General features: G+C 40.3%; 1 protein-coding gene across 5 annotated transcripts in view; it reads left to right on the forward strand.

The window, feature by feature from the left end:
* The window catches only part of ADAMTS3 (ADAM metallopeptidase with thrombospondin type 1 motif 3), a 246,680-nt gene that overhangs the window by 183,967 nt on the left and 38,356 nt on the right, over positions 1-24,357 (forward strand). For all 5 annotated transcript variants that reach the window (XM_042811523.1, XM_042811524.1, XM_042811526.1 and 2 more), the window contains one exon: positions 23,354-23,553. In XM_042811523.1, the coding sequence (XP_042667457.1) occupies positions 23,354-23,553 (200 nt within the window). The remainder of the gene's footprint in view (positions 1-23,353; positions 23,554-24,357) is intronic.

Here is a 24,357-nt window from a genome sequence, read left to right on the forward strand (position 1 = left end):
TTCTCTCCATTCTTTACCTTGCCCCCTCCACAGCAGTGTGCACACTGGAGTTGTTTTTCTCCTAGTGTTTAATCCACCTTTCATGGCAAGCTGTCCCTTCTTGTCATGCGTTTAGTCGGACCCATTGTATATTCCATGGAAAATTCTTCTCCCATCTCAGGTTATTCTTTTTTTTTATTATTATTTTTTGCAGTCTCTGTTAGCTTTCCACCAGACTGGAGGGCTCATTAAAGTGCGCTGCGCAGGAAATCGAGAGAGGCGCAAGAATGGGACCCTTCTTGCCAAAGAGGGAAAGTTGGCAACACTCCTTTAATAGGGAAATTCCTTGGCTTCAAGGAACAGCTCCACAGAGGGACTGCTGTTTAGAAAGGTATACAGGGCAAGTACTGCTTCTTGAAATGCCGTTCCATAGATGCATAGCACTGTGTATTCTCACACATTTTGGTGAGATTCTCTCAGTATTAATATGAATATAATAGTTGGAAACCTATGGGGTTATCTGAGAAGTCTTAAAATCAAATTGCAAATGCCAGGGGGCAGAAAACCAGTGCTGGGCATAAGGAAGTTAATGTGTGTAGTAATCTCATACAGAATGTATTTTCAGCAGACTTCATCTCCATTGTCAGATCACAGGCAAAGCACTGAAATGAATTTATCTGAAAAAACTCAGCTTAGTTTCTGCTTTTTGAAGCTGTGGTAGATGGCACCATCTTTCAGGCTAGAAAGGGATGGAGGTCAGACAGGAGAATTTATGACTTTGTGCTATTTTGGATGGGATTGGGATGGGGAGGCGGGGGAGAAGAGAGGGAAATGATCAAAATATCTTGTATGGAAACATTGTGAGTTATATTCATAACACATCTGTGCGAGGTGCAGTCAAGATTGGCTCACTACTAGGAATTTGGTGAGATGGAAAGGAAAAAAAGTGCCTCTTTGAATAAGAGTCTATATGAGAAAAGTGAAGTATCGAAGGGTAATGAATCAATCATGAAATAACTTCTGTTGCAGTTACTGAGGCCGTGGTGCTTTGAGCCTTGCAGAATATTTATCCCTTCCCTGAAAGGAAACAGGGAGGCTAATGTAGGATCCTCTTCTGTTTGTAAACCAATTTTGTGGTAGGACAGCTACAATTAAATCTTACAAGCTGTATTTTCTCTTTCTTCCCTGAAAATACTACAGCATCAGTTACGCACATAGTGTCAAACTGCGTGATTTTTAGAAGTACATTGCTGTTGGGTCATAGTGTCTGTAATTACAGTGAGGGCTGGGCACGAGAGTTGTACTTCATTAGAAATTGTGAGATTTGAGAACTTGTTTCCAATTCAGGACAGCTACCTCCCACTTTTAACTCAGTTTTCCATTTCTTTCTTACAGAAAGTGAATCTCTTGGGGAGGCTTTGACTGACTTGCTATGATTTTGCAGAACTTACAGTAAATGTGTATGAGAGAGGAATATGTTATTTTGTATTACAGAATCAGAACTTTTCAACCCAGAAAGGCTATCTGGAATATGCTTATAATCCTTCACCTCTTTTGTTTTGTTTTTTTTCCAAATCAAACATTGCAGTTGCTGTTGAAAAATGATTCCATCTAAATTATTCCAACTAGTTTTTGCATATATGTTACTTAGAGAAAGTATCCTTGAGAGCAGCCCTGCGGAGAATGACCTGGGGATCCTGGTGGATGAAAAACTTAGCATGAGCCAGCAGTGTGCACGGTTCGGAAAGCTAGTGGTATCCTCAGCTCCATCAGAAGAGGGGTGGCCAGCAGGGACAGGGAGGTGATTGTCCCTCTCTACTGTGTCCTTGTGAGGCCCCTCTGGAGTGCTGTGTCCAGATCTGGGGTCTCCAGTACAAGAAAGACAGGGAGCTGTTGGAGAGGGTCCAGAGGAGAACCATGAAGATGATCAGGGGACTGGAGCATCTCCCCTGTGAAGACAGGCTGAGGGAGCTGGGCTTGTTCAGCCTGGAGAAGAGAAGGCTGCAGGGTGACCTCATTGCAGCCTCCCAGTATTTAACAGGGGATTATAAAAAGGAGGGGAGTCAACTTTTTACTTGTTTAGATAGTGATGGGATGAGAGGGAATGGTTTTAAGCTCAAGGAGGGAAGGTTTCGATTGGATGTCAGGGAAGTTCTTTACAGAGAGAGTGGTGAGGTGCTGGAACAGGCTGCCCAGAGAGGTTATGGATGCCCCATCCCTGGAGGTGTTCAAGGCCAGATTGGATGGGACCCTGGGCAGCCTGGTCTAGTGCCAGATCTGGAGGTTAGTGGCCCTGCCTGTGATAGGGGAGTTGGAACTTGATTATCCTTGTCCCTTCCAACCCAAGCCATTCTATGATTCTGTGATTCAGCTAGAGATAGGAGTTGACAAGCAAATGAAGCTGTCCTCAAAACCTCAATTTTATACATCTTAATATCTAAACATTATAATCCAATATATCTGTCTGTGTGTATGTGTGTGTCTATACGTTAGATGATGCTTTTATAGAAGGATAACATCCTTCATTCATATCATTCGTATCGTAGGCAGCCTCTTCATGTTTTGATCTGTGATCAGAACACAACAGGAATCTTTGCTTGGAAGTCACCAGGCTTTTGGTTAGATCCCCAGTCTTTAATGCTTGCCCAAATCACAGTTTGCTGGGGACTTTCAAATAGAAATTGCCACAGTCCATCTGCTGCTGGGAAACCGTGGCTAAGATTGTCTTCATTTGCAGTCTGTTGGGGGTACGTGCTTAGAGCAAACAGCTTTGTGCCTTTCAGCAGCCTGTCATCCATGCAAACTTTCATCTAAACCCTGGCTCCTGATGCTGTCTGGCAGTTGGTTGCTAGTGGTGGAGGAACTCTGCTTTGGACTTGAGTTGGTATCGCTGCAGGTGCATGGGCTCATCGAAAGCCAGTCTCCAAAAAACAGCTGTTGGGTTTTATAAGGTCAGAAGGCCAGAATCCACTTAGTGACAACTGAACAATTAAGGACAATTATGCTTTCAACTACATTAACAAGTAACTCAGTAGTAAGACACTGGAAGGAAATGACCCGTTGTTGAATGTTGGAGTAATTTGTGACTCATGGTATCATTGGAAGGATGTTTGAAGTTCTTTTTGTTTTGGTAATATGGGCCTATAATATTTCCCCACATTTTTTTCCAGTTTTACACACTCAGTTATTCCTTTTATCTGACTGAATACTGTGAATTCCTTTCTTCTGTTTCTTTCAAGTCTCTGCATAAGCTATCTAACAGCTGAGTCTGCCCATTATATTCACCTGCTTTGCTTTAAGTTGCAGTAATGGCCATGTGAGGAAAGCATGCTTAGAGTCATGAAAGGGAGTGCTGTTCCCTGGAGTGTCCTCTGGAAAAATACTCTCAGGATTGGGGTTGCAATTGGTAAAGCAGTGGCACATCTAGCTTGGGATGAAGTTCAGTCCTGAGGCAGGAAGTACCCATCTGTGACCTGGAGCTTTCCAGCAAAATTATTATATGCCAAACACTGCCTCAACATTTTTTATAGAATTAGTTGAAATGCAAGGAAGAGGATTCAACAAGAGAGAATTCTTTCATGTACTTTCTATGTCACCATTTCATAGTTAAGGCCAAATGGATGTTATGTCTAAATCTGGAGTGTGATGAAAGTGAAAAATTACTAACATGATATTTTTTTCCTAATTTAAGTGTGATATGATTAGTCCCACAGCTGCTGGATTGCTGCTGTAGGCTTCCTCATGGTTATCATGTATTTTACCTCATGCTTAGTTTGATATCACTTCTCTAAGCACTCATTGGTTAAAATGCCAATATTAAATATCTCTTCTGAAACAAACAATAATGCACAGTGATACTGATTTTTTCTGACCAAGGCTTTACATATCTGATCTCATCTATCAGAGCTGCTGCTTTACAGCCAATCAGCCTTTCTGAAAGAAAGGAAGACAAGTGTCATGTCTGCTTGATGGGGTCAGTATCAGCTGATACTACATACATGCTAAAAAAAGTCCTCAGCACAGTGTCTGTTGAAGCCACATCAGAAGAGAGACTGAAGATGCTGATCAGTAACATTCCCCTTTACACATGTAGAGAGGTTCATTTAGTATAAAGGGGAAACAGGTCTAGGTATTCTTTCTTGTGTATCTGTTGTTTGGACAGACATGAACATACGAGAGGTAAGAGGAAATGATTTCAGTCCTAAGAAGTTCAGAAATCTTTTGTTTCTTCACATGGAAAGCTTCTAGTTTTGGCATTTTGACAGTCTCATCTCTTTCCACTTCTCATTCAGATTTCAGATGTTTTATATCATTAGACTGAAAGTCTTCGGCCCGTGTCCTCAAATTGTACTGCCCAGATTCCATAGCCCTGTACAGCTAGGAAGGCTATTACAGCAGTAGAGAATACAGAATGCTCAGTTCTAGCGAGTCCTCCTTTAAAACCCTGTGTTGTCAGTGGTTTGTTCAGACTCTTGGGTTCAAGAGAACACTGCAAGTTGATGAGAAATGTGTTTTGCCTGTGGCCATTTATAGAAGAAAAAAAAAAAGTCTTTTTGAGTTTTCCAGTGTATTGCCATATGAGTTGTTCTTGTACTTTACATTTTTAAAGAAGCGGGTTACTGTGCCCCACCTTTTCACAACTGAATTTTTTTCCTTGGCTTTTTACCATGTGTGTTCAGTGTTGGTAATTATATTAATGGAAAAGCTTAGCTGCATCATCTTCATCTTTTCACAGCTCTCCTCTCCAGCTGGATAGCAGTTTTGGCTTAGTCTGTGTTTCTAAGGCATAGCCACACAGCAGTTCACTTGAACCATTTTAGTGAGGGAACCATTCCTTCTGCTTCTGTGTAGGCAAGAGAATAGAAAAGATGCCCTGGAAAAGGGCAAAGACTTTTTCCTGGTCTGATGAGAGAACTTTCCCCTTGCAAGAATCAGACTGACAGGCTCCTGTTATAGTGATTTTATGTCATTTGTGAACCTGATTACAGCACAGATTCTGTGATACTTATTTTCAGGTAGATAACTTAATTGAATGTTAGTAGACTATGGAAGTCCTTCTAATTAGTTACCAAGCTGTACACCTTGAAAGAACGAAAGCTAGGTTGTGTCATTTGTCTGTTTATTACTTTTCTGCTTTTGTCAAGGCGTTCCTCATGATTCCAAATAACTCTGTATTAAATGGAGCTGTTTTGATGTCTTGTTGTTCTGTCTGGACAGTGTAGTAGGCTTTGCAGACTTCAGAGGCTTAAGGCAGATAAAGAGATGATTAGAATGTAATTGTTGTTGACAGTAGACAGGGAGCTTCTCAGTGCAGATAATGACTGTGGTTGGGAGTACAGATGAGCTCAGGCTATGCCAGGCTTCTGTTACACATTTACTGTTGCAATAACATGTTCCACATGTTTAAAAACAAATTCCTTTCACAGTATTTAAAACTAAGCAACTGTATATAAATGCATCACTCGCTTCATCGAAGCGAAATGAACAGCCAGAGTAGTTAGATGACCAACAAAAGAAACGATGTAAGAGCCACGTTAATGATGGGGAAATGATACATAAGGAAAAATTATGAAGAAAGGCTACTCCAAGAAGAACTTTGTTAGACTGTTATGATTAAGAAATTGGCTTGTTTGTTTCTTATTTTTGCTTTTCCTCTTTTCCATGCCACCTGCAGCTATCTATTTATAAATGCAGTTTACTACTTTTTTTTAATCTGGTAGGGAAGTTATTCTCTTGTTACTGACTTCTTCTGTCATATCAGAGGTTTAAAGCTTCCACTACCTGCAGTGACCTCAAGAGTGACCAGTGGGGGATCTAAAATAGCAGTGGCTGTCAGTCTTGAAAGAACTACCTTGTGTCCTTCATGGATGTGTCAGATTTGCTACCAAAGTGAGTAGATTTACAAGAAAACCAAACATTTGACAGTTGAAATAGAACAGAAGATATGTCATTTTGACTTTCACAGGTAGCATCAAGCAATCAGTAGCCAGCTGTCACTGCTTCTAAGAGATTTTAGTCCTATAATGTCCCCTGATCTGTCCAGATTGTGGAGGGAATTTTAAAATCCCTATATACAAACTGTACATGTCCATGCTGATGTCACTTCTTACAGCAGATTAAACAGCAAAACTAAACTGAGAAAAACTAGATCTGAGCAAGATATTAATTAGTTGCTGACAGTGTTGAAAACTGCATTTTAGAAACAAATGTACCTTTTCTGTTATTGAAGAATGGGGGGTGGTGAACTGACCGTTAGTGGAGCATTTCTTCTCTAATGAGAAATGTGTTTGAAGACGGTCATATGTGGCACGCTGAAGGCAAAGCTGTCTATGTTGTCTATTTTAAATCTTAAAAAATACCAGGGAAATTTCTGGAGCTAGAAAATAGGTCATTTGTATGCAAATTCTGTGGTGATACACATGCAGATATTTGCAAAGTGTCACTGGATTTCTCTTTCTTTGAGCCATAGTTTTTTACTGCAGCTATCCATGTTTATGCTGATAGTTTGTGAAGACCTTTCCTCTACTGTCCATCTCCCTCACTCTCACATTTTGACTTCTGAGGGTTTTTTTAAGCCTTACTTTGAAGATTAACTGTGACCAGAAGCTGAGTGTGTGCTGGATGTGTTTCTGATTGTAGTGATTTGCAGACTACTAAGCCATTTAATGGATGTGACCTGCTTACAGTATGCCGTACAAAACTGACAATCATGTTTGGGATGTGGAAATGGTTTTCCTCTGAGGCACGTGACAGTTATGACTTCCAGTCCTACCCAAATCTCACTTTGAAGTTTTTGATCCCTGGTACCGAGTGGTGTGTACATGTGTTTGTTGAAACTGTTTTGAGTTGGATAGTCATCTTGTGGTCACTTGAGACCATGGAGAACAGACCCTAGTGCTCTTGCTTTTTCCTCCCAAACCTGCATTTAGTTCCAGTAGACCAGATATCTAAGCATGCATTTCAGTGGTGGGCCACTGCAAATTGCTGTGGCCTTAATCTTTCCCATCTGGAAACAAAGCACTAGAGCCTCTAAGGATGCCTTTTGCACCCTTTTATGCACTGATGCGTCTGATGACTGTTCAAAATGTGACTTTTTTTCTTGTTATTTTTCATCTTCTGTTAAAGTGGTGCTGAAAAAACAGCTCATTCATGACAAAGTATGGCATTATGTGATAGACGGGTAGATCTGATAGACTTGGTTAGATTGTCCCGGTCACAGGTGAAGTTATATTGTCTGTAGGTACCCCATGAGCTGTCACTCTAATACACTGATAGAAGATGTAAGTGTTGTATAAAGTAGAAAGATAATATTTTTGCCTGTACTGTGTATATATAACACGGTGTAAACTTCCTTTTTGAGTGTATCCTGTATTTGATTGTTACCACAAGTGTAAGATATCAGGGAGATCTCTTAAACAGGGAGAACCATGTGTTTCTTTCATGTTAAAATCGGATAGAATGTTCTTGTGGTATTAAACTGTAACAGCTTTGATTTGTTAATGACCAGAGGCATAAATCCAACTTGTTCGACTAACTTGAAAGAAAAAGGTGTGTTTATTTTTTTCTTATTGCCTTATTAACAATATCCCGATTCTGGGAAAAATACTCTGGCTCTGCAAAGATGATGTGTCTATCATCCCCTTCTGCTAATGTCTAGTTTTAGCTCTTCCAGATAGTACCAACAGCCTGCTTGCCATAGTCCATATGTGCACTGGATTCTAGCCAGAAAAAATTCATCAGCTCCAACGTTTACCTAGCAAGTCTACAAATATGTATTACTTCATTCTCTGATGAAGGAAATAAAAATGAACTACCCTTTTCTCTCCTAGGAACAATTGTTGCAAGTTTTGTTGATCAATATATCTCTTCTTTAGTCTCTTCTTTTACTGAGAGCAGGAATTGGTTGCTAAGCTTTTAAATGGGAGAGCTACTTTTCTAGCAGGGGGCTGGAAGGATCCCACTTCAAGAAGGCAGAAGAGCCTTCCTCCACTGTAGCTCCTGAGCCTCTGTGACCAGGCACCGTAGCTGTACTCCTCTTTTAGGTTATTGTGATAAGCGAACAAAGGAATACACTTTTTGTATGAATATAAAACAGTTAAAGTTTGTTGTTAGTCTAATTAATGTATTAACAGCCAGACAGAAATACAGAATGAACAATTTTACTACCATGTGTAATTCAAATTCCCTTGCAGATGTTTGTCCCTTTCCATGTGGTTTTCCTCGCCCTTGCTGTGCATTAATGCCCCAAGTTGCAGTGGTGTGTGTTCCTCACAGAGGCTTCTGCTCCTGGTGGATTTTTTTTCCATGTTGGTCCTGGCCCCCCTTGGTGTTACTAGTGAAGGTTGTCAAGCAGTCTGTTTCTAACTCCTTAGGGGACCACAGATAGCATTATCCCATGATGGCTTAGATTTTTTAGCTTTTTGCTGTATATAGCATAACTCTTTATGGCAATACTGAAAAGAGGAAGCTAAAGCTGAAAAAAACATTAGTCATCAGTCCAGTGGGCAAGTTTGCTCTTGGTGTTAGATGAACCAGACAGTGGTCATCTGTTGATGGGCAATGTGTTGTTACAGCTAAAACCAAGCTAAAAATAAGGTCAGGAGCAGATGAGCCAGGGCAAGGCCAGACAAGTCCTGAGTCCCACATTAAGCTAATGCAGAGCTGTGATCTGGTATTAGTGGTGGTAAAGCAAGGTGCTAATGTATTCCTTAGGCTATGGGATTATACAGAAAGTGGGCTGTGGATTTTTTCTCTGTTACTTCTCTTCTTTGTTACAGCAGTAGATATGGGGAGTGTACTTACTGTGTTTTTAAGCTTCTGATTGCCAAAGTAAACGCCAGTATTCCTTGAGCAAAGGCTGGTAGCATGTTCAAAATGAGTTCAATTTGATTCTGGGATTTGTCATCTTTTTGACAGCAATTCATTAAACCTAGGATATCTGAGTAGACTTGTATTTCAAGTCTCAATGCACCTGTGGTGCTTTTTTTCTTTTTCTTTTCTTTTTCTTTTGTTTTCCTCTTTTTTTCTTTTCTTCCAAGTATGAGAATCTGAAAAGTGCCTTGTGTGAATCTTTGTGGTATTTCTTACTGCAGATTCAGTGGTGACAGCTGTTTTTACTTAAAGCTGTAAAACGTATTGAAGGAGTTTCCAGCATGCGTAAATACCAAACCAGTTTATATCATGTCAGGACTATGGAAGGAAGGTCTTTTGAGAAATGATCTCATAGGCATTCTTTGTTGTAGATCTGGCACATGCCGTGGGCTTCATTCTTTTCTAAAAACAACTCCTGTCTTTAAAGTTGGCATGCCTCAGATGTATGCCTTTTGCTTGCTTTATGTTAACCAGACTCACTCTTGCTTGGGAATTTAAAGGCAGTAGATTGATGCAGTATCTCTTACATCCAATTATTTACGATAGTGCTGTGCCTGCTAACACCCCTCACCCACATATACTTTGTGGCTGCATTTAATCTTGGTGTGATTGTATGTATTACAACCTCAGAGTGACATTTTCTTTTCATCACAGCATCACTCATACATATCTTTGAATTTCTAGGACATGGCAAGTTTGCAGGCAGATCTAAAATTACTGTTGTCGAGAATCATTTGCAGTGAGAACTAACTATCCTGTTAGTGTATCAAGTGTAAACTTGTTCTAGGAGGCTTGCATTCTCCACTAGTGAGAGCTCTAGAACTGGATGTTCCCCTTTTGCTTTTGGTATTACCAGTTTCTATTCATTGGATGGAAAAGAAACAGTTTAAAATTGGCCCAAACTCAGACATAGTTAATTATAGTTTCCTTAATTCCTTTTAAATTTAGGCTTTGTTTTGTGTACATTTGCTGTCAGATACGGAAAACCTACATTTCTAGCAAACCCTCATGCCAGGTAGGGAGGTGTTGACAAGAGAAGTATGGAATAAAGTTCTAGCGATTTGCATCGGAAAAGCTTATCCCAATTTGGCTCTAAATGTATTCAAATATAGAGAGAGTTATGCCTTTGGTGGCTCTACATGACCTTCTAAGTGTGCTGCTGGCATCAATCTGTCATATAAACATTTTTGCTGATGATGCATGGAAGTCAAGAGTTCTTGTTGTGTCAAAGCAGTGCTGACTCTGCAGAGTTAACAATAATACACTGCAGAAAATCTTCCACCCTTCCCAGAATTCTGTAACTGGATTTACTGTGGTACCAGAGAAGCAAATATTTTATTAAGTCAGCCAGCACTTAAAAATCTTTTCTCTAACAATAAAGTAAGATAATGCTTGTATTTTTGGCCCATTGAGTTCATAAATTTAATGAATAATTCTGAAAGTCAGAGATCGAATCCTGCCTGTAATTCACATTTGTTTCTAATTCCCTGAACCACAGTCACTCTAAGGATCCAACTGAAAGTTTATGTATAGAGCTGAGGCTCCAAGCTAAAATTCACTTCTTCATCTAGAGGTGGAAGATAACCAGAGTTAATACGAATTCTCAATATTTTTCTCTTCTTTTTTTTTTTTCTTTTCCCCTCTAATTCCTCAGTGCAATTAATGCACTATGAAAATGAAGTTTTGCATAAATCTACTGGCTGCTCTTCTTATAGTACATATACAGTATAGTTCCTCAGACAAGACACGTTACTACCTTGCAGGTGCAAGCAGTTTTCTGCTGCAGGCTAGAAGGTCCTCCTTCCATTTTTGATGGTTTTTCTTTTTCCTAGACTTCTGCCGCACTGTCCTCACTGAATTACCAGCACTCTAACAGTTCAGTCACTCACTAGATGACCATCTTTGGTCACAGTTGCTGCTTCCTCCACAGTCCATCTTTAACACCATTCAGGCACCTAATAAATAACCAATAACAGTTTGGAAGGAAGCTCACTGACAATTGATGAAGAACAGAAACATTGTGGGGGGATATGGGAGGATATTTCTCCAAAAATCCTCATTCTATCCCTGATACTCAAGGTAAAAAAATTCATGCTTTCAGTGAGATACTTGTTCAACAGGACATTTTAACCTTTCCCTGCCCAAATCCTTCTCCTGCACCATCCTTAGTGCTCTAAGAGCTCTAGAACTATGTATCACTCCATTTTCCTTAGAAAATGCTTCAGCATCTTTCTCTTTTGCTGATGTCTCCTCTCATCCACAGATGGAAACTCGATTTCCTGCCACATAATCTGATCAGTGTTATTAATCTCAGAGCAGTTGTTTCCAGCAAGTTGTTTCCCTTAAAGATTTCTTATTTCTGCTTCAAAAGGGTAAGGTTGTGTTATTATTTTCCAGTTCCAGCTTGCTTTGTAAGATGTAACATCTAGCAATGAATCTTGCTTAGCCCATTCTTAGGCTCTCAGAGGTACAGCAGCATTTTGATACATGTGTGATACATAACATTCAGCAGAAAAAATAATTGATGTGTGCTATTTTTTCTTCATTTTGTTTTCCTATGCCTTCATTTTCTTGATATCTTCTGGTTAACTTATACTGAGTTTTTCTTCTAAATTCTTTAACTCATAAATGTCTTCACTTAATATTTTAAACACTACATTGTTTAGTCTGTAAAAAGTTAGGCTTTTTGTAATTTCAGACCTCTTTCATGTTTGTGTTGTGTGACTAGCTTCTTTTTTTCTACCATCTTTTTCGCTACCCTCAGGTGTAGATCACTTTATGTAAATGTATTTACAATACCCCTCAGCTCAGTGAGCGTTGGCATGCAAATAAGCTCACATTCTTTTTAAGAAAGAAGTATTTTATAAACCTCAGAAGGAAATACGTTCTATATTTAATCTGAAGCCATTTAGAAACTACATTGTATGTTCAAGTGATGCAAGTATTCCCTTCTCTTTGAAGTTAGGTATGTGTATTCGTAATAGTATATAGGTTTGGATAGGGGAGGATTTGACCTTTCTCCCCCTTCCTTCAGAAGCAGTCCTAGAAAGAGGAAAAGACCGCAGGGGAAAATAACGCAGCACTACTTGCTCAAACAGTATGCCTAGTATCAGATGCTTCAGCAGGAGCTGCATGGCTTTCACTGAGTTTTAACTTCACTTTTGAATCTTAGGTAATTTCTGTCAAAAAAAGTAGCCTGGAGAAATTGTGTTTGGAGATCTAGGGCTGTATTTACCACAGAGCTGCATTTACCATAGGGCTGCAGCTCTCACATGAGAGGCATGGCATTTTGGCTGTTTATCTCCACTTGGCTGTGCCAGTGAAAGTAATGGGGAACCACGAACTTAGTGCTCTTTTTATTCTGTTTTGGTGTAAAATCTGCTCATTTTAGAGCCTCACCACCCTGAGTAAAGAATATCTTCCTAACATCAAGCCTAATCACCACTCTGTGGACACTTGCATGTTGAACATTGCAAACCTTTTTTAAAAACTTGGTGGTCCCACAGGAGCTCTGTTTTCTTCAGTATCCTCTGCTGTACATCTCGTTGCCTCTGAGACTCTGCATCTGTCATTCATGCACAAATCAACCTCCCATGAAGAAAAAGCCTAGTGTTTTTCCAAGGCTTTTCAGCACCTCTTCCTTCTCCTACCCACATTTGGTGTGGTGTTGACAGCAGCTCAGTGAATTAGGAAACACTAAAATCTCACCCATGTACCTTCTTAGCCTGAGGAACTGAGGGTGCCTAGCAATTATTAACACTTCATGTTAATTTGAAAGGACTTTTAAAAGCGAGCTGAATACCTAGCTGCCACTGGAAGTCATTTTTGGTACTTTTGAAAATCGGACTAAATTGTATGATTCAGAACTAACTGAAATACAATTCCCATTTTCCATTTATTTTGTTTGGTAGTGAATAAAGCAGCATAACTGGGAGTCATATCCAGGTAATTTTCTGATAGCTTGGTTTTCTACTATGCCTTTTTCTGGTCTTTTCCTATGAATTCATACTAGTCTTCGGGAAAGGGGGAAAGACTTGTGGTTTTTCCGTGGATTTTTTGTTGTTGCTCTAGCAATGTTTCTGTCTTTCTTGAAGAGAAGGTACAATCTGATTCTCTCTTCTCTATACCTGCGCTATGTTTCTGCAGTATTAGAACTGGCTTTGTTTATATTACAAAAATGTCATCTGTAATACTTACTGTGACATATTCATAGAATCACAGAATGGTTGGAGGGGACCTTAAAGCCTGTCTAGCCCCAACTCCCTGCTGGAGTTGCTGGTTGCTACCCACTGGATCAGTCTACCTGTGGCCTCATCCAACCTGGCCTTGAGCATCTCCAGGGATGGGGCATCCACAGTCTCTCTGGGCAGCCTGTGCCAGCGCCTCACCCTCTGAGTGAAGAATTTCTTCCTAAAACCTAACCTAATCTCCACTCTTTTAGTCTAAAGCCATTCCCCTTTGTTCTGTCACTATGAGACCATGTAAAAAGTTGGCCCCCCTTCTGCTTATTGAGCTCCCGACAAGAACTGGAAGGCAGCAGTGAGGTTTCCCCGCAGCCTTCTCTTCTCCAAGCTAAACAATCCCAACTCACTCAACCTTTCTTCATAGGAGAGGTGCTCCAGCACTCTGAGCATTTTTGTGGCCTAATTCTGGTCCTGCTCCAGCAGTGCTGTATTCTTGTCATGCAGGGGGTCCCAGACCTGGACACAGTAGTCTAGGTGAGGGTTCAGCCTGCTGCCACCCTTCTGTTGATGCAGCCCAGGATACTGTTGGCCTTCTGGGCAGCAAGCACACATTGCTGGCTCATGTTCAGCTTTCTGTCCATCAGGACCCAAAAGTCCTTCTTCACAGGGCTGCTCTCAATGAATTCTTCTCTTGGACTGTGCTCATGCTTGGGATTGCCTTGACCCAAATGCAGCATCTTGTGCTTTGTTCTCTCGTGCCCACTTTTTGAGCATGTCCAGAACTCAATGAATGGTGTCCCTCCCTTCCATTGTATCAGCTGCACCATGCAGCTTGTTGTCATCAGCAAACTTGCTGAGAGTACACTTGATACCATTCTTTACATCACTGATGAAGATGATGAAGAGCACCAGTCCCATGATGGTCCCCTCAGCGACACCACTCGTGACTGGCCTCCACCTGGACATAGAGCCATTGACCTCAACCCTCTGTCTGTGATCACTCAACCAATTCTTTATGCGCTGAATAGTCCACTCTTTAAGTCCGTGTTTCTTCAAACTAGAGATAAGAATGTCAGCAGAGATAAGGATACTGCACAGAGACGCCTTGTAGGGTGTGCTCTGGCTTCTAGAAGCGCATAACAGTAGTGCCCTTAACGTACAGTGAGACATGGGGTGAAAGCATGCATCATTGTAACTTTTTTCATCTGACTTTTTTGGTAAGGCTTGTTTCACATACTAGCATGTCCTTTCGCTCAGCCCTCAGAAACAAAGAAGCAGAAACTGGCAACAGTTAAGCAGTGAAGAGTAGCAACAAACTTGCATGCACATTCCATCAAAGACAACAACAATATTAAGGGTTTGGCTCTTAGTCAAGTTTGTAAGTTCCAGTGTACGTGTTTGTGTGGGAGTGGAGGAAATTCAAGGCAGTGATGCTAAGCAAAGAACGGGCTCTTTGCATGTGAAATGTATGGTTGTGGTCCTATTAGGAAGTCATTCTGATACTCCTGATATAATAGCAATTTCATGAAATTGTTGAAGAAAAGGTAACGGAGAATGATTAACATCATGGACTGTTTTGGAAGGGTCTAATAAATTAAAGCACACAACTTTCAGCACATCCTAGAATCTAATGAGAACATCCTGTCGTAATACTTTCCACATGACAGTCTGGGTGGTTTCTATTGCAAGCACTGATCCTTCCTAATTGGGCTGTAGCAGAGCCACAGAAAAATTACATATTTGCAGTTCCTGGGAAAATAATTTGGAGGACATAACTGGTTTCAAAATCTTCATTTGAACAAAATGATGGTTCTTCTCTTCCTTGGATTTTTGAAAGGCACACTCCAAGATAAGCCTTAACAGACAGAAAATTGTGGGCTTTCACAGATTTAGTGAAGTGCAGTTACTGACCTTTGTTATAATTACACAGCCTACTGTATTTCTCATAGTAGTTCTTCAGCAAAAGCTTCAAAGAAGCCAACAAGTGTTCTTGTACTCCTGAAATCTGTGGCAGCTAGCTGCTGAAGAACTTGGCCATCAGCTCCTGATAGCTGTTATATATCTGAAGCACATATCGAGGCCTTAAGTAGTTCTTTCAAAATAGCTGGTAAAGAACAAACCAAGCAGCCAGCAATGTGTGTTACAGAACTGTTAAAAATCCACCATAATACTTGAAACTCTTCCAAAATGGAATGGGTCTTGTGTGCATTTAAATGAGAGCCAAGCTTTATATAAAGCATGTTGATGAGGACAATTGATGTACATGAAACATCAATAAAATCTGGTTAGAATATCAATCTTTGATTTTAATAGTCTTGAAACTACTGAACAGCTTTTTTGTGCCAACTTTTTAGTATCTTGAGGGCACTTATGTTTGAGTGCTATACAGATCCCATATTTTCAGCTGATTTTTTCAATGAACAATCCCTGTTTTTATCCTTATTGTCTTGGATGTGTTGTTCGGAGATGGTAAAGGCCTACCCTTAGAGCCAACTCTAAGAAGTAAGAACTATAGGTGACTGACTTCTCTGGAAGCACATCACACCACTGCCTGGTCCTTGACAGCTAGGAATTACAAAGCTTGGCCAGAAGACCTGCTGAACTGAATACCTTCATCAGCCATCCTGACGCAGCGATTACCTCTGTGCAGTTTACTCTAGATGTGGTTTCTGTGCTGGATTCTACATTATGAAGAAAACTTCTCCAAAAGAGAGTACAGTTTATTGAGGGTATTTTCACTGTTTCTGTCACGAAGTTGCTTTACTTTTTCTGTCTGGTATCTTGCAAAATGGGCAAGACTGCCTTCAAAGGTTTTAGACGTTATCTTTAGGGTGTAACAAAGCCACTGGTTTCATCAGCTGCATTTCTGAAGTGAGTCATCCTTTTCTCCAGGCCTTTCTTGCATTTGATTGTGAGAACAGCTTTCAGCTCATCTTTCTGTGACTGGGAATTTCTCATATTGTTGTCCTGGATACAAATGCACTGAAGTTCATCAGAGAATAATAATATAGTTGACTAAGCTCTGTAGCAACCTGGAAGATTTAAAGATTAAGACAAGAGGGAAAGGGGCAGAAAAATTCTAACCATGAATGCCTGTCTTCAGCCTGGTAGCACAGGTTTTGAGAGCTGAAGAAAATACAGTTTCAAGGAATGATAACTAGGAGAGAAAGTGGTCATTGTTCCAGTATATAATGGTTATTTAGTGCAGCTATAGGAATGACATGTGTTGGCTTGGTTTCCTTTTTTTGAAAATAGCATAATGGAAATTTTTGGTTACTACAGAATAGAGCTGTCCTTGGACTTTTTATGTTACCATCCCTGTTAAAAAGAGATATACACTGATCTCAATTTGTTGCAAACTGATTTCTCAAACTGATTATGAATTTTTAATTCATTTTATTCAATGTTTTTATTATTATTTCTCATTCATTACGAATTTCTGGAGCCTCCCAGGCTGTCCTGCCATAGCAGTATTTTCAGGAAGAGGTTAGATTAAACAATCAAATACAATCAAATTATTACTTTTCCCAAGTTTGTCGTTTGGTTTTAAAATTTTCCAAAAAGAAATTCAAGCTTATGGCTAACTCTGTGACATCATCCTGCTCCTAGAAAGTCTAAATGTGGGTCTACATAACCTGCTGTGCAGCAGCAGTTTGGGTGCTGGGACACAGTTCTCACAACTGGTGATGAGCTCGCGCATCCAGGCTCACAGCTGTACCCATGTGCCCCAACATACACCTGACCTCCTCTGGCATCACTGCTGGGCCTTCCCAAGCTGATAACTTCATTTCCATGCCTGCAGGTTTCTGACTTCTCCATTCTAACTTCAACCATTTTTCCTTTCTCTCCTTGGATCCGATCTCTGTTGATTGCTGTTTTCATTTTTAGGATCCTCACTGCAATGCAAGTTTTCTGCTCTATTCATTTATTTTTTTTTTCCTTGTAAGAGCACTGCTATTAATATGAGTCACTAAACTATGTGTAAGTGAGGTAGGTCACCTTAAGTCATTACAGTCCTGCACCACTGAATCTGTCCAACTTGAGATGTGAGAGCACCAATGAAGGAAGAAGCTGAGCCAGGCTTCTCTCCAGATAGTGGTCAGTGTTTGGGAGTGGAGCATGAGTCACATCTTACTCTGCCACTGTTATGAGACATTTTCCTTTTTGTGCACAAATGTAGTAGACCGCTTGTCTACTGGCTCAGACGTGTTGAGATGAGAGAAGTGCCTCCAAAGAGACACAGGAAAATGCATAAATCACTGCCCAACAGCACAACAGCAGCTGTTGTATCGATTCAGCAGATTTAGATAAATGTAGAGCTCAGCCCTGAGTCTTGCGTCCTGGAGAGGTGTTTTCAGAGCCAGGTGTGGGTTTCAGTAAATGAGGACCTTGGTGGGCAGGTTCATTAACGTACTTATACTGCATTAATCTCTGCCTTGCACTTGCAGAGGTAATTCTTCAGGACTGCTTATTTTTTACTTGCTGACTTTTCTTTGGCACAAGAGAAACAGTCAGGGACCAAACGAGACTCCAAGTTGTAGCCACCAAATTGTGAAGAAAACTCTGTTAGTACTGCTGAAGAGCTTGTTCCTGCCTTCTGTCCCTTGCCTCAACTAGGCAAGCAAGCATTAGGTCTCTAGTACTGGTTCTGAATGAGTACAGTGTTGATGTGTCACACTCGGCTCAATTTTGCCAGGTGAAATGTGCGTGAAGAAAAGGTGCAATTCCCAGCAATATGCAGCAATATCTTGTTTTTTCTTAAGCAAGTGGGTATATATGAGGAACAGACGAACGTAGGTATATGAAATGAACACTGCTGATTTCAGTGGCATTGCCAGGCAGCATAAGCATCAGAGGAATCACCCTGTATTTTAATGTATGAAATATAAGAATCTTCCATGTGAGAAATACTTAGGGTTTTCTTTAAGTATACAGAGGTTTAACTGATGACACCATTTACTAAATTAGACTTGGGCAGATCACAGCTTTATTTAACATAATAGGGAATGAGCTGTAATTTCATTATTTTAAGTTGTTTTCTAGGAAAAGCAGAATAGATACTTCTTGCAACCCAGAAGGACATGTTTTTTAATATAAGAAAGTATTCAGGAGGGATACAGTTACGCCTCGTTTTTTACTTAGGTGTTTATATTAAATGTTTGGTGTTTCTGAAAAAGGATTTGGAAAAGAGGCAGACCGTACTGGTGTGCAAAGCGGTTATGGCTTTCTGAATACACACATCTGGGTTCACAGGGAGGCTCTGAGATATATGCGTACTTGACAGAAACGTACTGTCTGATTCCAGCAGCGTGGTTCCAAGTCTCTAGAGGTGGCACAAGGCAAGGCTAGCAGCCGCGGTTTTTAGCAAAATACGATGACAAAGCATGTGGGGGAGATTTCCTTTTGGTGTGTCTGTTCCATTTCCACTACTTCATTTGCTTCGTGAGCAAAACTCCTCCTGCCTTTCCTTGGCAGAGGAACCCCAGCTGGACTGGAAGAAGGTGTCATTCTTTGTTCTCCTTATTTTTGCTACATGATGCATGAGACAGGCTGTGATGCGTCCTGTGGAAAAAAATAAAATAAGAATACATGCCTGCACATGTGTCTACAATCTCGTATGTTCTGTCCTACTACCCACATGTTTACATAACCACTTCACTTGATGAAAGAGCATGGACTAATTTTTTCCTGATAGGTAAAATCTTGAAGTAAAAGATGCAGATGACTAGTAAAATAAAAAAGGAAGAGGTAACAAACCAGCTAATTCCAGAATGAGATTAGGGAGGATTAGTCTGTCTAGCACAAATCTGCAAACAAACAGGCTAGTTTCCTGTGTGTGTAGCAAAGAGTTGCCATCCAGCAACAGTTCTGTTTGCTGTGTTAGACAATGCCAATAGGCTTTGCAGATCAGTCTGTAGAGGACATTTGTCTTCAGATCATTAATTTAAATAATTTATTTCACTAAGAGTTCTTGTGATCTCTTTCCACTCACAATAAGTGACTCCTTCCTCCAACTTCAGGAGTTTTATTAGGAAAGATTGATTTTTGTATTACACAATGACAGCAGCTCCAAGAAGTTGCAAAGGCCATTTATGTGTCTCTCACCTAGCAAATCTGCAGGGCTACCTGTGTGTAAACAGTTCATCTCAATGCCAAAATCACCCCCACATTTAGATATCTGCAGATTATGTGCTCCCTGCGTTGATGCACAGTAGAGTTACGCCTCCCTCAAGAACCTCAGGTTTTCCAAAACCTTGAATCAACATGAAAAGATGATTTTTTTTGAATGCTGATTTTCTTCATTGCTCATTACATTCCAGGCTATATTCACACATAAACATGTACATTTCCTAACCATTTGCTAGAGAGCACTAGAGGCTTAGCGGTGCTTTGCATCCTGAGTTACAATAGTGTGTAGTGCTACCATTAAGTATCACACATTTATTAATGCTGCAGATATCTGTCAGTCTCTAAAATTCAGCAGATTCATGCAGATATATTTGAGGGCAGAATTTGAGCTGAAGAAAACCATTCACGTATCTTTAGGTTTTAGGGAGAGGGAAAGTAGGAAGGAAAAAGATCATTGTGTTTGCTATTTATTGCAGTGTAGAGGGGACTTCTGTGAAAGTGTTGCAGAATCACAGTAAGCAATTTTATTTGTGCTCTAAGAAAGACTTTGTGCAGGAATTATTCAGACTGAACTCTGCCCTTAAGTTACTGGTACCCAGTATTACCTATGGAATGAATTGAATGTGGAATGCTGGTCTCTTTCCTGTCTATAGCAATCATATTGCAGTAAATAGCCTTCTGCTAAGATTTTTCTGTGTGTTCTCTTCCTGCAGTTTCTATAATGACATATCACAATTTTTGCAAGGACTGTGAATGATAGGAGTTGTGGCCTTCTGAGAAATGGAAGCTCTCTGCTGAGAGGAGGCAGAAGATTACTTTCACTGTATCATTACTGTAATAGTTCTGTCATTAGTCTCAGTGGAAGCAATACAGTGCACAGATTGAATGCAAATGACTTGGATAACCTTATTGTTTTCTATAGAGCAGTTTAGATATAAATACCTAATGTGTTTCACTCTGCATCCATATGCCTGGGAGTTTCCAAATTGCATGTTTGTATTTTGTATGCATAATACAGTGCTCTCATCTGAAAAGGGCACATCTGAGGACTCTTTCTGTGCTACTCAGAAGGAATGTCTACTGATCCTTCTTCTGGGAGTAGGTCTCTACTATAGTTTTTTAGAATTAGCCAATATTAATGATAACAAATTGTAGTAAAACATTTCATGTTGATGGAGGTATTAGGAACAGGCTTTAATCCCATGGAGAGCTTCACTGACTCTGAAGAGTTCTTCTAAGATTTCCACAAGTGAACTAGCACTTAGCTGAATCATGGAGAAGAGTGAAGAGATTTAATGACTGGTTTCTGGGAACATAGGCATCTCCTCACTTTGCAGTGCTCTCTCATGTGTCCCATTTGTCCTTGTATTCTAAGTGTTTAGCAATAGATGGAGATTGCAGTGTTTGTAAACACAGAGCTTACTGTGTGTATGGACTGACTTTGTATATGGTTGTTTGACTCTGAAGTCATTGGACTGATAAACCATGGAAACTAGACAAACAAGAGAACAGATGAATCTCTCCTGTTACCCTGGATTCTTGGGAGAGAGCATAGCAAATTATGGTGAGTGTTTAGGGAGAAGACTTAGCACAGAATCATAGAATATCCCAAGGTGGAAGGGACTGACAAGGACCATCAAGTCCAACTGCTGGTCCCACGCAGAACCAGTCAAAATCCAAACCATACATCTAAGAGGTGGTTCAAACACTCCTTGAACTCTGGCAGCTTGGGACAGTGACCAGTGCCCTAGAAAGCCTGTTCCATGCCCACCACCCTCTGGTGAAGAGCCTTTTCCAGTTTTGGTTCCCAGCACAGACGTGCGGAAAAGCAACACAGAGAATGCAGTTGATTAATTACTGACTAATAAGTAGCTCAGATTAGCCTTTAAATTAATAGTCGTTTTCCTGTCTTAGCATGTCATAGTTAAGAAATGTTCTTATAGTGGCATCAGAAACAGTGCACAGAAAGTTAAAAACCAGTTAGCATACCAAAAAAAAAAAAAGGAAGAAGAACTAGAGAGAGTGGATGCTGCTTAATATCCTGAAAAGTGTTGGTACATTTCATAGAATATGCTGCATGACAGGGTGAGTGAAATGGTGTGTGTTTGTTTGTTTGTTTGTTAGCCCAGTTTGGGGAAGAGTTGGGTCTTCCAAAGAAACAAACAAGATGCATTTAAGGAAAGCAGGATGCTCAATGCTTGAAAATGTTTCTGATACTTGTTGTGCTGATTTTTCCCAAATCTTGTCCAAAAACAAATCTTGTCACTACATCACTTCCTAGAGTGAGTTTACTTTTTCTTGCTTTGTTGGGATTACACACTTGAAAAAATTCTGTGAGTACATTTATGGAAAATAGTGGCATATTAAGTGCACGTTCTGTTTGCAGAAAGTGGCTACATATTAGAGAAGTGAGAAAAAAGAAGTCCTCTCTGACTCCTCCTGCCTACTCACATGAACACGGTGAAAGAGATTCTCCTCTTATTTGAACCACAAAACCACCCATTTAACAGGGGGAGTGACAGCCAAACCAAAGGTTCTGCACAGAGCAGATAGTTGGTTCTTTCTGAACCGATGTCAAGCTATTCCATTCATGCCGTGGGTGTAGTGATATGATGACATTGCTGGTATATTTCCATTGGACAGTGTGCTCGGCAGCTTTGCCAGCTGCAGCAATTTTTAGAATTGGAGCTTGTCTATGAATTTCCCACTTGTGTGCTATCACAGGGTTTGCATTCTTGAGAGTGAAAGGACTTGCGGTTGAATTGTAAAGCTGTTTGCAGACCTGGTCTCTCACCCACAGTGACAGGCTAAGCTTCTAAAAACAACTGGGGACAACCTTTCCATTTGATGTGGAGTTTGGGGAGAGTTATTTATGTATTACTGTGAACCACTGTGGTACCAAGGAGGGAGAGGTTTTCCAGTTAATTGAGCTGGTTGTTGAATCTGCTCTGGATGAATTACAGCATGGCTATCCAGCACATTTTGCAAAATTGGCCCTAGTCCTACTGTTTTTCCATGAGCATAGCTTACATCCAATTTACTGTGAGTCTTCACTAAACTATGTGAAGGACAAATGCATTTACTTGGAACCTTGGCTTCTATCAGCTCCTATGTAGAGAAATAGGGCTTGAAAGCTGTGCCATCGTTTGAGGAAATGTGCCTTTTTGATACAAGTCTGTATCAGACTTGGACATCAGTGGAGAGCAAGACTGTACTCTTTTCTGACCTTCTGAAGCTGGTTGCTTTTGCTGAGTTCACAGAGCAGGAAGAGCTCTGTGTATTTAAGGACTGTATTGTCTATTTTTCCTGAATGGAAGAGTTAAGGAAATGGGCATGCTCCTGACTCTGTCACAGAGCCAAAGACTTAAGAGCAGTCCTATTCCTAGTGAGGACTGCAGTACTTAGCTGAAGATTTGCAGTGTAAGATGTTCCAAAAAGGCCTGTTCACTGTTGTTTATTGCTTAGAGCCAGTTGATGTGTTGGCTTGGATTTTGGAAGAATTAAATAGCCTACAGCTGTTACTTTTTCCTGTCAAAAATCTATGATAATGTTTTGCTTTACTGTTCTAAGAGGAAGAGATGGTTTTTAAGTCATTTCAGATACGGGCTACTAAATACATCCTCTTAAAAGCCAATTCAAAATAGTTTATTATAACTCTGCCCATTGACCTATGTCCTCATGGGATTCTTCCAGTATTTCGCGATATTCATAGGGTAGGATATTTAAACATCTGTATTTTAAACAGAGAACTCTTATGAAATGTAAGAGGAATTGCCTAGCTGTTCCAGTGGTTCTGTACAAGGGCACTGAAGCCACAAGTTGAACATTGCACAGCATCCCACAACCCATGTCTGTGGCACTCTGCAACATATGCCTTGTGCTGTAAAAAGAAGGGAGGAAATTCTGGATGAGGAAGAGAAGTATTTGGTCCAACTTGTACTTAAGGATGATTTTTATTTTATAAGAATCACATAGTAAAGTACAGAACCATATGGTGAATTATATTTTTCAGTGGTATCCGATGACTTCCCCCACTCTTATGCCTTTAGAATATCTAAATCTTTTTTCTTCCTAGTTTCTGCTTTATTTTATTCAAAGAAGTGTTGACTATACAGCTGAACGTGTTGTGCGGGGGGATGTTTCTGAAGTGGAATTGGAGTAGATGTTTATATCTTATTGTTTCGTTGTAGAATCTCTTCTTGGGGGCCTTGGAGACCTGAGTTCCCTGTACAGCAGTGTAGAACAGCAACTGAATGAAACCCTGAGGCGACGCAGGCATGCAGGAGATGACGACTACAACATTGAGGTGCTGCTAGGTGTGGATGACTCTGTCGTCCGGTTCCATGGCAAAGAACATGTTCAAAACTACCTCCTTACCCTCATGAACATAGTGAGTATCTTCCATAGTATTGTGCTGTTCTGCTTTAAAAATGTTAAAGGTTTCTGTAAACTCTTGCAGCAGTACCTAGGAGATCATGATTGATACAAAGATGATAATTTTGTCTGATTTTCGGTTTGCTTCTTTATTTTCAAGGTGCTCCTTCAACTGATTTTTTTCATAATGGTATTCTAGGGCACATTCTGGGGTAATTCCAAGAATTTACTGTCCTTCACCCTCAGTGAAAGTACTATCCTTCATATCTCACAGAGCTGCATAGAATAATTCTATTAGCCCATGTGTTCATGACTGTTCTTGCATGTGAATGATCTTGAAATTAAAGACTGCAAGATACTGTGAGACTGGGAAAGCAAAGGCTTTCTCACAGAGCACTGCAGGACGTGAGCTTCCACCAAGTGTCCTTTGGATGGGTAACATGCTGTGTCAAATTCTCCTTCCTTGATAAAGTGTGATTATACAGAGCTAAAGAGGACAGGATGGAGTTACTAGCAGTCCTGTTGATGCTTTGGACAGATGAGGTTTATTTAAAAACAAAGGAGGGCCATTTTTTCCACAATCTGCATTGTGAAAATAGAAACGCACCTGTATTCCACAATCTCAAATTCAAAAACCAGAAAAATGCCCAGATAGTTGAAAAATGCCAGATGTTGTCCCTTATGTTCAGGGATAGAATTGTTATTCCTGAAAAATGGCTTTTGGTTGATAGATGCTCTGTGTATTATGTGAGGCCATATGGGCTGAAGTTCCCCATGTTGTTAAGTGCTCTTGAAAGTTATTCATGATAGTGAGTGACCT

The sequence above is a fragment of the Centrocercus urophasianus genome, unplaced genomic scaffold (assembly GCF_019232065.1).
Source record: "Centrocercus urophasianus isolate 14NV4802_14NV808 unplaced genomic scaffold, USGS_Curo_1.0 seq_13, whole genome shotgun sequence".
In the NCBI taxonomy this organism is placed as follows: Eukaryota; Metazoa; Chordata; class Aves; order Galliformes; family Phasianidae; genus Centrocercus; species Centrocercus urophasianus.